Here is a 12,692-nt window from a genome sequence, read left to right as displayed (position 1 = left end):
TCACTTTTATCTTTCACCTTCACTAAACTCTTTTAACCACTTGACTTCTCTCCATTCTCCTGGAGATTTCAAGCTTTTAGTCTCACTACCCAACAATATCCTTTGCTGGGTCCTTTTTACCTTTCACACTCACTAATGTTCCTGACGTGCACATTTTCCCTGCCTATAATACTCGAAAGAGCGGTTGGCAGTATACAGAGATAGAGATAGATAGATTCAGTGATTTACACAAGGACTGTACAGAATATAAACACACCGTTAAGAACTTTATTTAATATCTTAAGTTATTGAAATACATTTGCAAAAATCTTAAGTGCATAAACGACAGTTTTTCTTGCAATTTGTGCCGATATCTTAAAGGGTCCTTTTCACGTGTTGGTAAATTGACAAAATTTAAACAAGAAATGTGTTTGTCAGAAACACTATATGTCCTCTACTGCGCCGCTTTGAAGCTATATATTTGACCTTTGACCTTGAAGGATGACATTGACCTTGACCTTTCACCGCTCAAAATGTGCAGCTCCATGAGATACACATGCATGCCAAATATCAAGTTGCTATCTTCAATATTGCAAAAGTTATGGCAAATGTTGAAGTTTGACGCAAACAAATTAGCAAACAAACAAACAGACAGACAGACAGGGCAAAACAATATGTCCCCCACTTTAGTGGTGGGGGACATAAAAAGTTGTTTCATATTTGCAAATTTTCGTTTAAGTTTTGATTTTTGTAAGGGAATAGTTATACGGAGCATTTACCGTGCTCTAAAATATCCATTATATACATCTTTTGACGATTTGAAAACCTGAAAATTATAAAGCGTTTGCACAACGCGAAACGATTGAATAATTTGGAAAGTTCTGTTGTTATAATTATATTTTGTGAAACTACTTGGATTGCTTATATAAAGTATAAAATACATTCCATCATAGCATAAGCACGAATGGCGGAGTGGTCTAAGCGGAAGACTTTTTACTCCAGGACTCCAGGGGTCAGTGGGTCAAGCTCAGTTGATGGTTACATTTTTTTCTCTTTTTTAATTGTATTCTTGTTTTCCTTTCTACCGAAGATTTTTAGGTCCAACTTTTAAATTTACCAAAATAAAGCATTAATGACAAACTTCAATACATGACAAAATCTGTGAAAAGGCCCGTTTAAAGTATAGGAATTAATCCTTGAAAACGTCTGAAATCGGTGACAAAATATCACGTTGCATGCAGCACAACCGTGTATATGACTTCATTATACATGGAATTTATGAACAACAAGAGGGGCTTATTAAATAAAGTAACTATGATGTATTTTACATTGCTATAAGCAGCATAAAAATCCGTATTTTAGGCACTAGTTGAAATTCTTTAGAAAAATTGTTTTTATAAAGTTATTTGGAAAAAAGCAGCACTTACCGGCGTGTTTATTTCTATTAACATTTAATTGGGATTTCAACAAAGTCACGTGATCCTGCACATGATGCCGAAACTAAACAAAATCACAATTAGATATGATCTTTACTACAATATTTGGCAATAGCTGTAAAAGTGAAATAGCCATAAAGATATGGAAATATAAAAATACGATGAGCTGAGTATTGATCGGTTTAAAATCACAGAAATAAAATAGTAGCTGCCATTTTTATGTCAGAAAAAACCTTTATTTTTTATTAGCTTTGCGATGGCTAGGTTTACGTTTGGTTTAATATTCTTTATTGAAAATGATGTAACGCAAATGCAACAATTCTTTATACATATATGGATGCAAGTCATGCCTATCAGCTCTGCACAATTTTTCATTGATTTTGTTTTTATTTCTTTTTAACCAATAATGATCTCATAAATGGGATTCAAAGTGATATTATGGGCATTTTTCACTGTTGAATTGATCTGAAAAGAATTAACATTCAAAAGAGTTAGGTAGAATGTGGTAACTGACCAATTATCTGCAACGCATCTTGCTACCAGTTGTTTATTAAAATACCCCGGTACATATTGTATTCGATATTTTACATGACTCACCAAGTCTTCTAAGCTGAAATGATCCGTAAAACAAAATTGTGTCTTTGTGTCGTATGAACGAATCTGCACTAAAACTTAATTTAGATTCGCATAGTACATCGAATCATTTTTGTCGTCAGTTGTCAAAACGAAAGTACGCTAATTGATATTCAAATGCATTATTTTTCTCTTTCCGGGATATTGATTTAGTATGTTGATGCTGCATTAACAAAAATAAGTGTATATGAAGTGAAAACACCAAAAACAAACAACGGTTCCGATAGACACCTATAAACATAGCATATACTGTTAGATGCCCATTATATCACTTTAAGTATTTTGGGACATACTTAGGAAATTTTAACTCTGCTTATCAATTTATGAAACAGGACTTGTCATGATTGTAAGTCCCATGCAAAGATAAATTTAAGTCTAAGCAAGTTTTAATGTATTCGTCTTGTGTTTATTAGATTTATATCTGCTTTCATGGGTTTTAAACCGAAATGACCTTTAAAATAGTGAATTTTGTATTTAATTTTATATGTAAAATGCTTACCGTAGCTTACCAAGAACATGTTTCAATTTAGTTTTATCATGCATATTTTTAAAAAAGATCCTTGAGCATTGTTTTTACCTTCACTCCTACATATATAAAGAATAAATTCGGATGAAAGTCCTACATATTACGTAACCACTTACTTATGTTCGACCGGTCATTGTCGGCTCTGGTACTATATAAATGTACCCGGGATACGGAAAATATACTGAAACGTACCCGGGAATTCTCACGCTAAATTGGTCTTTGTCGGCTATTTTTTTCAAATTAATTATGTTCATAGTTATGACAATATTATGTAAAATGGCCTCTGCATTATCAAAAATCTTACTAAAAATCATGTCGAGGCAGGTTAAGTTCAACGAGAATTGCAATTTTTCAATCTCATCGTTAATGAACGCATTTCATTTTTTCTGTCATATATATATAATGTGTGTGTGTGTGTGTGTGAGGGGGGAGCCCGAATCCTTGTAAACCACACCAGTCCGGTAACCATCAGACATAGAAACTCAAATGCGTCTGAGCTGTGTCGAAAAAAAAACAACACAACAAATAGTATTTTGTAGGTGTTGTGTAACCTAGGAAGTCGTCTAGCAATTACGCATGCGCATTTGTTACTAGAAGACATAAAACAGACACCAATTAATTTCATCTTTGTTTCATTTGTTTATGTTTAATGTAAGTTAACCAAAGTAGATATGTACTTTTAATGAAAGGTAACTTTTCGATAATATATTGTCACTGATACAATCACAGTGGCTGACATTCCTTATTTTCTCTGGACCGTGTCAAATATCATTATAAACACTAGTCACTATCCGGATGTGTCAACTTTCATTCAACCAATGTACCAATTATAGTTCTTTTACTTATAATGTCGCTCCTTATAATTCCATTCTTCACGACATAAAGTTATGGGGAAACCTCCATAGCAAACATATAAGGCTTTGATTTGTAGTGAAATAAGGTCACTTCCAACCACAGGTGGTTAGGGTGTTGTTTTGATATTAATTAGTGATTTCATTTTGAATGATAAATAATCATATTATAACGAAAAGTTAACTTATTTTAAAAAATATTTCACTATTAAATATATATATAACAAGGTATGCAACTCAAAATCACCCCAAAACGGGGTGCATCACTTTGAACAGCCATATCTTCATCAATTGTGCAGCGATTTTCACGATCTTGGTCTTATTCAACGCAGAAATGAATTTCCTTTCTGGAAATGCATATGTCTTGCAATATGTTTACAAATGCTGGGTCAACTTTTAAGAAATAACTCGATACACAACTCGCATGACCCAGTCGACAATGATCATGCAGTCTTTATGAATGAAATCTCCAGTTGTAAAGACACACCTCCGCATTGGACCAATGAAATCACTTGTGTCTTTAAAATGTCAGTTAGTTGAAATGTATGTTAACAAAGGTTTCAAACGGCGCTGGACAGTTAGTCTTGATGCATAATGTAACGACAAGAACGGTTATAATGTTTTTTCATACGTTTTATTGAATTATGGTATCAAGGTACATGACCTTTGTAGGGAAGCTGCCCTTTACTCCTTGAAGATTTCAGTCTTAAAGACCGCATGATTATTTTACAAAACGAGACGTATAATAGTTTCACCCTTGGCGGGCGGGCGTTCGGTCGGCGTCCACAGCAGTTTCCGCTCTCTATTTCAAATAGTTTTCATCCGATCTTCTCCAAACTTGGTCAGAAGTTGTATGTAGACAATATCTAGGTCAAGTTTAAATATGGGTCATGCCAGGTCAAAAACTAGGTCATGGGGTCACTTAGTGCATTTCAAGGATTAAGCATGGTTTCAGCTCTCTAACTGAAGAAGTTTTCATCCGATTTTCACCAAATTTGATCAGAAGTTATCTAGACAATATCTAGGTCAAGTTCGAATATAGTGCATGTAGGGTTAAAAACTAGGTCACAGAGTAACTTAATGCATTTCAAGGATTTAGCATGGTGTCCGCTCTCTAACTGAATTAGTTTTCATCAGATCTTCACCTTCTTTAGTCAGATGTTGTATCTAGACAATATCTAGGCCAAGTTTAAATATGGGTAATGCCGGGTCAAAAACTTGGTCAAGGGGTCACCAAGTGCTTTTCAAGGATTTAGCATGGTGTCTGCTCTCTAATTGAAGTAGTTTTCATCTGATATTCACCAAATTTTGTTAGAAGTTGTGTCTAAATGATATCTAGTTAAAGTTCAAATATGGGTCATGCAGGGTCAAAAACTAGGTCACGAGGTCACTAGTGCATTTCAAGCATTTAGCATGGTGTCCGCTCTCTAATTGAAGTATTTTTCCTCTGATCTTCACCAAATTTGGTCAGAAGTTGTGTATACATTATATTTAGGTCAAGGTCAAATATAGGTCATGCAGGGTCAAAAACTAGGTCATGAGGTCACTTAGTGCATTTCAAGCATTTAGCATGGTGTCCGCTCTCTAATTGAAGTAGTTTTCCTCTGATCTTCACCAAATTTTGTCAGAAGTTTTGTCTAGATTATGTCCAAAACCTTCAAACGGGCGTATCTTGTGACAGATTGGCACTCTTGTTCAGTATAATTTGATGCATCTTAGCATTTCGTTTTCACAAAACATGATCCATGCGCAGAACTCATACACAGTCATTGAAATTCGGATTTAAATCTACAAGTAAGTCGGGCTAGTACTATGGGAATTTGAACAAGCCCGAGTCAGATTTTACTAGCCCAAACATTTTTGATAAAAATGCAGATAAACATAACATAAAACATCCAAAGAAGCATTCATTTATTCAATCTTTAGAATACAATAGTTATACAAATCTCTTATTAATTTCATCATCATCCAAGTTAGCTTCCTCGTCATCTGAGCCACCCTCTTTCGGATCCTTAAATATGAAGAAATTAATTTCAAACACTGATGTCAATCAAATCACAACTATAAATATATACATAAAGTTTAGGTAAAAAGTTAGCAGAAATGTATCCCATATATCCATGTGAAAGAGAGAGCAAACCTGAACCACCAGAAAATATATATGCAATTAAGTGCCAGGTGCTCTACAAAAAGCTAGTTGACAAATGTGTCAATCACAGTTACCTCAGATTCGCATTCCTCAACGACGTACTTGAATGACAACTGTTTGGCCCTTACTCTCTGTGTCCCGAACGCAACGCAAATCATTGATTTTACATAATAGTAATCCGGGAACCACAAAATCATGAGCTTTATGCGCAGTAATCCAAGTATCGGGTGATTGCCCAGCACGTGTGCGCAGTGTGTTAAAACATAAGCAGCTGTTGATTTAGGCGGCTCAAAACTTTGTTTACAAATATTGAAAATGAAAGTGGAACTCGTTTTCTGTTTAATGAATTGTACAAGCACGTCGGGCTTGTAAAATTGGATTTCCTACAAGCCCGAAAGAAAACATACTAGTTTTTTGCTGTCGGACTAGTGCCAATTTCGACGACTGCATACAGACATACTGAGTTGACCAGTTCACTGAAAGCTTACGCAGTGTAGATTTTCTACCAGAGTCTTGTCACATTTATTTCATGCTGTAAATCAATAATTTTTAACTTCATGAAAGAAACCAATGTACATACAGGTGGGAAAATTATGCAATTAAATTGACATTTCATGGTTTCACCAGAACACTTCTCTTCTTTATTGCAAGACCTGACACTTTGAGAGGTCATTGGCAAGAAAAGATCATGCTGCCCAGCCAGTACAGTACTTTGATTCTAGTCAGTGTGTTGGTGATGTTAGTTCCAGTACATGTGCAAACAGGTAAATATAAGGGTAAGATGAATTTTGTTAAATTTAAGAATGAACTTCTGTTAATGTTTGTTTCATATTTTCTTTGACCGTGTATCATCAAAGATATTAAGGCCCACTATCTGTCATTTTTACAGCCCAAAATAGGTTACCTTTCTCGCCATTTTTAAACAAAAACTTACTTAATAATTGTTTCTGTATGGTATGATTTTTTAAATTAAGTTCCATAGTGTCAGATTGTTTTGACAAATTCATGGCATGAAACAATTTAAAGCAGAGCTCTACTTCAACAGTAGTCTGATTGTTTGTGACAACCAAAATATTTGTCTGGAAAAGTAACACAATAATCTGCTAAACTAACGGGACAAGTGAAAGGATTCAAGGTCTTCTCATTCTCTTTTAAATAAGCAATAAATATGCTGTAAAAAACAGTAATTAGTCTGGACTTTGCTTACCCATTTTTATGTTGAAATTTAAACTATAAAGAACAAAATAGGGCTACACTTATGATCAATATCTTAGTATTAGCAAGGGAAATAAAAATATCAATACTGTTTCCGTTAATTCACTTATATTTAGTTGTACATTTACCACATCTTTTTTAGCTCGGCTGTTTTCGGAGAAAACCCGAGGTATTGTCATAGCCAGCTCGTCGTCCGCGTCGTGCTAAAACCTTTACATTTTGTTAAGGTTTTGAACATTGGCTCTAAAATCAGAGTGCTTCAACCTATAACTTTGAAACTTCATATGTAGCTGCACCTTGATGAGTTCTACATTCCACACCCATTTTTGGGTCACTAGGTCAAAGGTCAAGGTCACTGTGACCTCTAAAAAAAATAAAAAAATTATGACAAGCTTTTAATTATTCAAAACTGCACCCACAGCCAAGCGTGGCACCCGTTATAAGGAGCTCATGTTTTCATGTGGTTTATTTACTTATGATTTTAAATTGACTATTCATTGCATAGAAGGTTGAGGTGTGCGTGCAAGTTGAAATTTATGTTTAACAACCATTAGTTATTCAATTGAAGCTTTACGCATTTCTTTGGGATCATCATGCGAGGTTACAGACAAAGGCCCATGACAATGACCCACAATTTAGCAGAATGATGCCCATTATTTTGTCTTTGTAGCTAGTGATTTGTTTTGCTTGATATTTTACAGCCTGTGCCTTTTGGATTGGGGAAAAATACCACAATAAAATTGATGTTCAAACTAATTATCACATTTTTATTATGCAGTGCAACAGAATTATATCACTGTATAATTAAGTCAATAAACCAATAATTGAGTTTATTGTAGTAGTTTGGCATCTTTTTTAAGAAATTTTGGTCAGATTTGTTAGAAAAGTATGTTACGTTTTGGAAAACTGCTTGTGTGAGGCTGCAATTTTTAGCAAAAATATGACATAATAATAATTATAAATGCTACTTTTGGTCAGGAAAAGTGAAACTGTAGGGTTGGACAAGTGCATTAAATAGTTATTGTCAAGCCCGAAAAAATTATTCTTTAAATATGAAATGATGCAAAAATTCTCTCATCTCACAGCTTTTGATATGACAAAATAATTTTTCTCTTCAGAAACGTACTGCACATTACCAGGATATTTGTATAATGGTTACTATGAACGGATTTCAAACACATTGATCATCCGGTGCGATGCTGGTTACACATTGATAGGGTCTCCGCAGCAAGTTTGTAACAGCTTGGGGATGTGGGATCCCCCTGAGATACCTAAATGCGTATCAAGTGAGTGAAAGTTAACTTTTTCCCATATGTGAAATTAACATGTTATTTTACTTTATTTCATCGGAACAAAATTGTGATTGCTATGGACACAGAATGAAGTGAAAACTAAAATATGGATTATTAGTCTAGTAGGAACGGAGGTCCATGGTGCACGGTTGGAACCTTTTTAGATCATCTATTTTTTGAAAAAAAAAAATGAGCTATTGTCATCACCTTGGCGTCGGCGTCGGCGTCCGGTTAAGTTTTGCGTTTAGGTCCACTTTTCTCAGAAAGTATGAATGCTATTGCATTCAAACTTGGTACACTTACTTACTATCATGAGGGGACTGGGCAGGCAAAGTTAGATAACTCTGGCGTGCATTTTGACTGAATTATGTGCCCTTTTTATACTTAGAAAATTGAAAATTTTGGTTAAGTTTTGCGTTTAGGTCCACTTTTTTCAGAAAGTATCAATGCTATTGCATTCAAACTTGGTACACTTACTTACTATCATGAGGGGACTGGGCAGGCAAAGTTAGATAACTCTGATGTGCATTTTGACAGAATTATGTGCCCTTTTTATACTTAGAAAATTGAAAATTTTGGTTAAGTTTTGTGTTAAGGTCCATTTTATTCCTTAAGTATCAAAGCTATTGCTTTCATACTTGCAACACTTACTAACTACCGTAAGGGGACTGTGCAGGCAAAGTTATGTAACTCTGACTGGCATTTGGACGGAATTATGGGCCCTTTATACTTAGAAAATCGAAAGTTTGGTTAAGTTTTGTGTTTTGGTCCACTTTACCCCTAAAGTATCATAGATATTGCTTTCATACTTGGAACACTCGCAAACTATCATAAGGGTACAGTAAAAGGACAAGTTGCATAACTCTGGATGTCATTTTTACGGAATTATGGCCCTTTTTTGACTTAGTAACTTTGAATATATGGTTAAATTTTGTGTTTTGATCCACTTTACTTCTTAAGTATCAAGGCTATTGCTTTCAAACTTCAAATACTTTCATGCTATCATGAGGTTACTGTACCTGGCAAGTTGAATTTTACCTTGACCTTTGAATGACCTTGACTCTCAAGGTCAAATTATTAAATTTCTCTAAAATTGCCATAACTTCTTTATTTATGATTAGATTTGATTGATACTTTGACAAAACTACTCTTACCTGACATACCACAATAGACTCCACCCAAACCATCGCCCGTGCCCCCCCCCCAACTCCCCCCCCCCCTATTTTTTTTTTTTTTTTTTTTTTTTTTTTTAAAGATCATCTCACAAATGACCACCACACCCTCACACTATGCCCCCCCCCCCCACCCAAACCCCTCCCCAATTTTTTTTTTAAACACTTAAAAAACAAAACTATTATTTTGATTATTTTATGTTTGAAATACCGTCCAACCATCGCACCCAAGAATCCCCCCCCCCACCCGAATCCCCCCCCCTATTTTTTTTTTTTTTTTTTTTTAAGATCATCTCACAAATTACCACCACACCCTCACACTATACCCCCCCCCACCTCAACCCCCCCAATTTTTTTTTATGAAACGGTTAAAAAACACAAATATTTATTTTTATTATTTTATGTTTGAAATACCGTTCAACCATCGCACCCAAGAATCCCCCCCCCCCACCCCCCCCCCCCCACCCCCGATTTTTTTTTTTCCTTTTTTTCGCATTTTTGGAAGAAAATGTAATAAATGTCCACACCCCCACACAATGCACTGCTCTTCACTCCACCCCTCCCTCCTTTGTGATTGAAAATGAGAGTCCCTTCACCTTTAAAAAGAAAATAGATGAGCGGTCTGCACCCGCAAGGCGGTGCTCTTGTTTTTTAAATATGCTGATGATGTCCTACATTGTCTTTGGTAAAAGAAAAAATTTGTTCCCAAGAAAAATTTCATGCCAACAGGATCTAATTCCAAGATGGCCGCCAATATGGCCGACCCAAAACAGAGCTTTTTTTCCTTCTTTGTAATTGGCCATGGACGGACATTTCACAATTTTGACACGGCCAATCCACAAACCTGACATGGCCGTGAATATTTACAAAAACGACCGTTTTAAATCGTGAAAAAGGACTTTTCGTGCTCAAAACTGTCAAAAACGGCCACTTTGGAACAGAAATATAAGTTTAATAACCTCGTTCTTAATTCTGAATTCGCGCGTAATTGTCGACTCGCGTTACCGATGTTTGCTTGTTTTAATCAATTTTAAAGTGTTGTGTAACCGGTGAAACCGGCATAAAAATAGTAAAAGCTCTGCCTAGCAACGCCACTATCAAAAAAAGTTGCAACGCGGAACGCTCGTTACTACACGAAGAAAATAAAAAAAACGCAAAATTATCACGATTTATTGAAATTAGGATAACAGTGAAAAAAAAAAGCTTTCTACAGAAGGGTAAGTTTTAAAACATGCACATTGATAACATTATAAGGAAAGTTATTTGATAAAAGTGAAAGCATCTGCCGCGGCTTATGTATTGATGGAAGCTAGTCAAAACGGTCCCTAGTCAAAACGTCCCCTAGTATTGATGACCGAGACTGCTTATTCGTATCTGTTTACGATTGTAAATCTTGGTTGAAGTAATAATGTGGTCCCTTCATATGTATATTTTTTTTAATTTAAATGCATATTCATGACGCATATTCATGATTAAAATTGTATATGTAGTCTATTTATGCTTTGTGAAAAAATGTGAAAAATAAAATAACTCGTTTACATTTCTTACAAAAGTACTGTTGTTAAATGAATACCTAATGTTTCAGATCAAATCACAACCTCCCAGGGAGATCATCCTGCACTGGCGAGGGTCAGGCTCACAGAACATGAAAATTATCATGAAGAAGGAATTTTCCTCTTCAGATATTGAGAGAATTATCGACATTTTTAAGAGTAAAAAGAACAGAGTTCTAAAGCTGTAAAGTCCAGAACATGTCTGAGTTATGTGCCCTTGAAATGTTCTATGTTCATAAATGTTATTCCTGTGGTAAAGAAGTGTTGGGACCAGGTATTTTAGTTGCATTTGGTACATGAATGTTTTGCAAATCGGATATATGTATATGTGTTGTTATTGTATCAAATACAGTATTCATAGAAGGAAAATATGCCTTTATTGCATTATTTAAGGAAATTTTGATTATATTCATTATAATTTTGATTATATTCAAGTGTTTAACAAGCTTTAACTATACTAATGCATTGAACTTTGAATTCACAATTTTGAGAAGTTCGCGACTTGTTTTTTCACAATTTTAAGAAGTTAGCAACTCAATTTTTCACAATTTTGAAAAGTTCGAGACTCAATTTTTCACAATTTTGACAAGTTTGCGACTAATTTTTTTCACAAAGTGAGGGGCCAGGGCCGCTTCACAAAGTCAGGAAAAAAGCCCTGGGAAATGCCGTTTTTTCGCAAATGACACAAAAAACATATATTTTCCATGATTTTGGTAAGCTTTTTAATTTAAGCAATTGGGAACATATTATTCTTATTAAACAAATAAGTTTTTTTGGTGAAAAATTAAACATTGTGTGAAAAAAATGACTGTATCAATGAAAAAAAGGTAAAAGAAACCTGTGTTTATGTCCTTATAACATGTTTCAATTTGTATCTGAAAAACAGTTTAGATACAATTATTATCCTAACTACATTTATACACACCTATGAGACTAAGGAATATGAATATATAATATTTCATGTGACTATTATAATATAAATGTGATTTGTAAGACAAGAAAAGTGGGTGGGGTAAATGTCAAATATAAAGAAAAAAATGCCTTATTGATATATTTTGAGATATACGAGGCTTGTTAACTTGTTATGTTTATGTATTTTGATCTTTTTGATACTTTTAAGTGTATGCACATAGTGTGTTTCCCAGGAGGGCAAAGGGGCATGGCGCATTACTTTCAAAAAGGGCATTTTAGCGCGCAGTTTAGGCAAAAAAAGGGCAAAAACGTTCCCTGAATACCTGAATTACGGGGAAACATGTAATCGCATCAGAAGCAGTTGTGGAAAAAAAAATTTAAACAAGCACATTTAATGGTAATAGATGTATTTAACTTACTATGATTTATATTAATATATTTACCTTGCAATGTACATTTAAGTTCCTCCAGGCTGTTTCAATAAACTGTACAGCACGACAAACATAATAAAGCAATATATGCATATGAATCTGATTATACACAGATCCACTAACATATAAATGAAACCATGTTTGTCTTATCCCATTTTCTAACAATAATCTCGACATATGTTTAAAATAACATTGCGAGTAAATTAATCGCTAACACTATGCAAACACTCGTTTCTGTGACATGCATCCACGAGGTAGATTACAAATAAATAAATAATATTGTTGCTATCTAAAACATTTTTATGCATCGTTGATTATCACAGACATTTTATTAATTCCTTCTTAATGTATAATCTCCATCGTTAAATCGATCGTTTACGACGTTATTTGCCATTTTTGCCGAGTCACAATTTAATTCTGTATAGTCCGCCATGTTGAAAAATGTCAAATGATGTAAGCGACAGGTGCGCATAGCAACGTTAAATCGTATTAGCCAGTTCATTGTTATTGTTTTGATTCTCGATGTTCGCGCATGCGCAATGC

General features: G+C 34.6%; 2 protein-coding genes across 3 annotated transcripts in view; both read left to right on the top strand.

Annotated features, from left to right (window-relative positions):
- The window catches only part of LOC127874644 (sushi, von Willebrand factor type A, EGF and pentraxin domain-containing protein 1-like), a 496,927-nt gene that overhangs the window by 453,176 nt on the left and 31,059 nt on the right, over positions 1–12,692 (top strand). The window lies entirely within an intron of this gene.
- The window catches only part of LOC127874643 (sushi, von Willebrand factor type A, EGF and pentraxin domain-containing protein 1-like), a 36,962-nt gene continuing 27,407 nt past the window's right edge, over positions 3,138–12,692 (top strand). The window contains exons 1-3 of the mRNA XM_052419110.1: positions 3,138–3,225; positions 6,226–6,338; positions 7,908–8,075. Of these exons, the coding sequence (XP_052275070.1) occupies positions 6,263–6,338; positions 7,908–8,075 (244 nt within the window). The 5' untranslated portion in view covers positions 3,138–3,225; positions 6,226–6,262. The remainder of the gene's footprint in view (positions 3,226–6,225; positions 6,339–7,907; positions 8,076–12,692) is intronic.

Source organism: Dreissena polymorpha, chromosome 3 (assembly GCF_020536995.1).
Source record: "Dreissena polymorpha isolate Duluth1 chromosome 3, UMN_Dpol_1.0, whole genome shotgun sequence".
Lineage (NCBI taxonomy): Eukaryota > Metazoa > Mollusca > Bivalvia > Myida > Dreissenidae > Dreissena > Dreissena polymorpha.
This window is presented reverse-complemented; position numbering and strand designations above follow the sequence as displayed.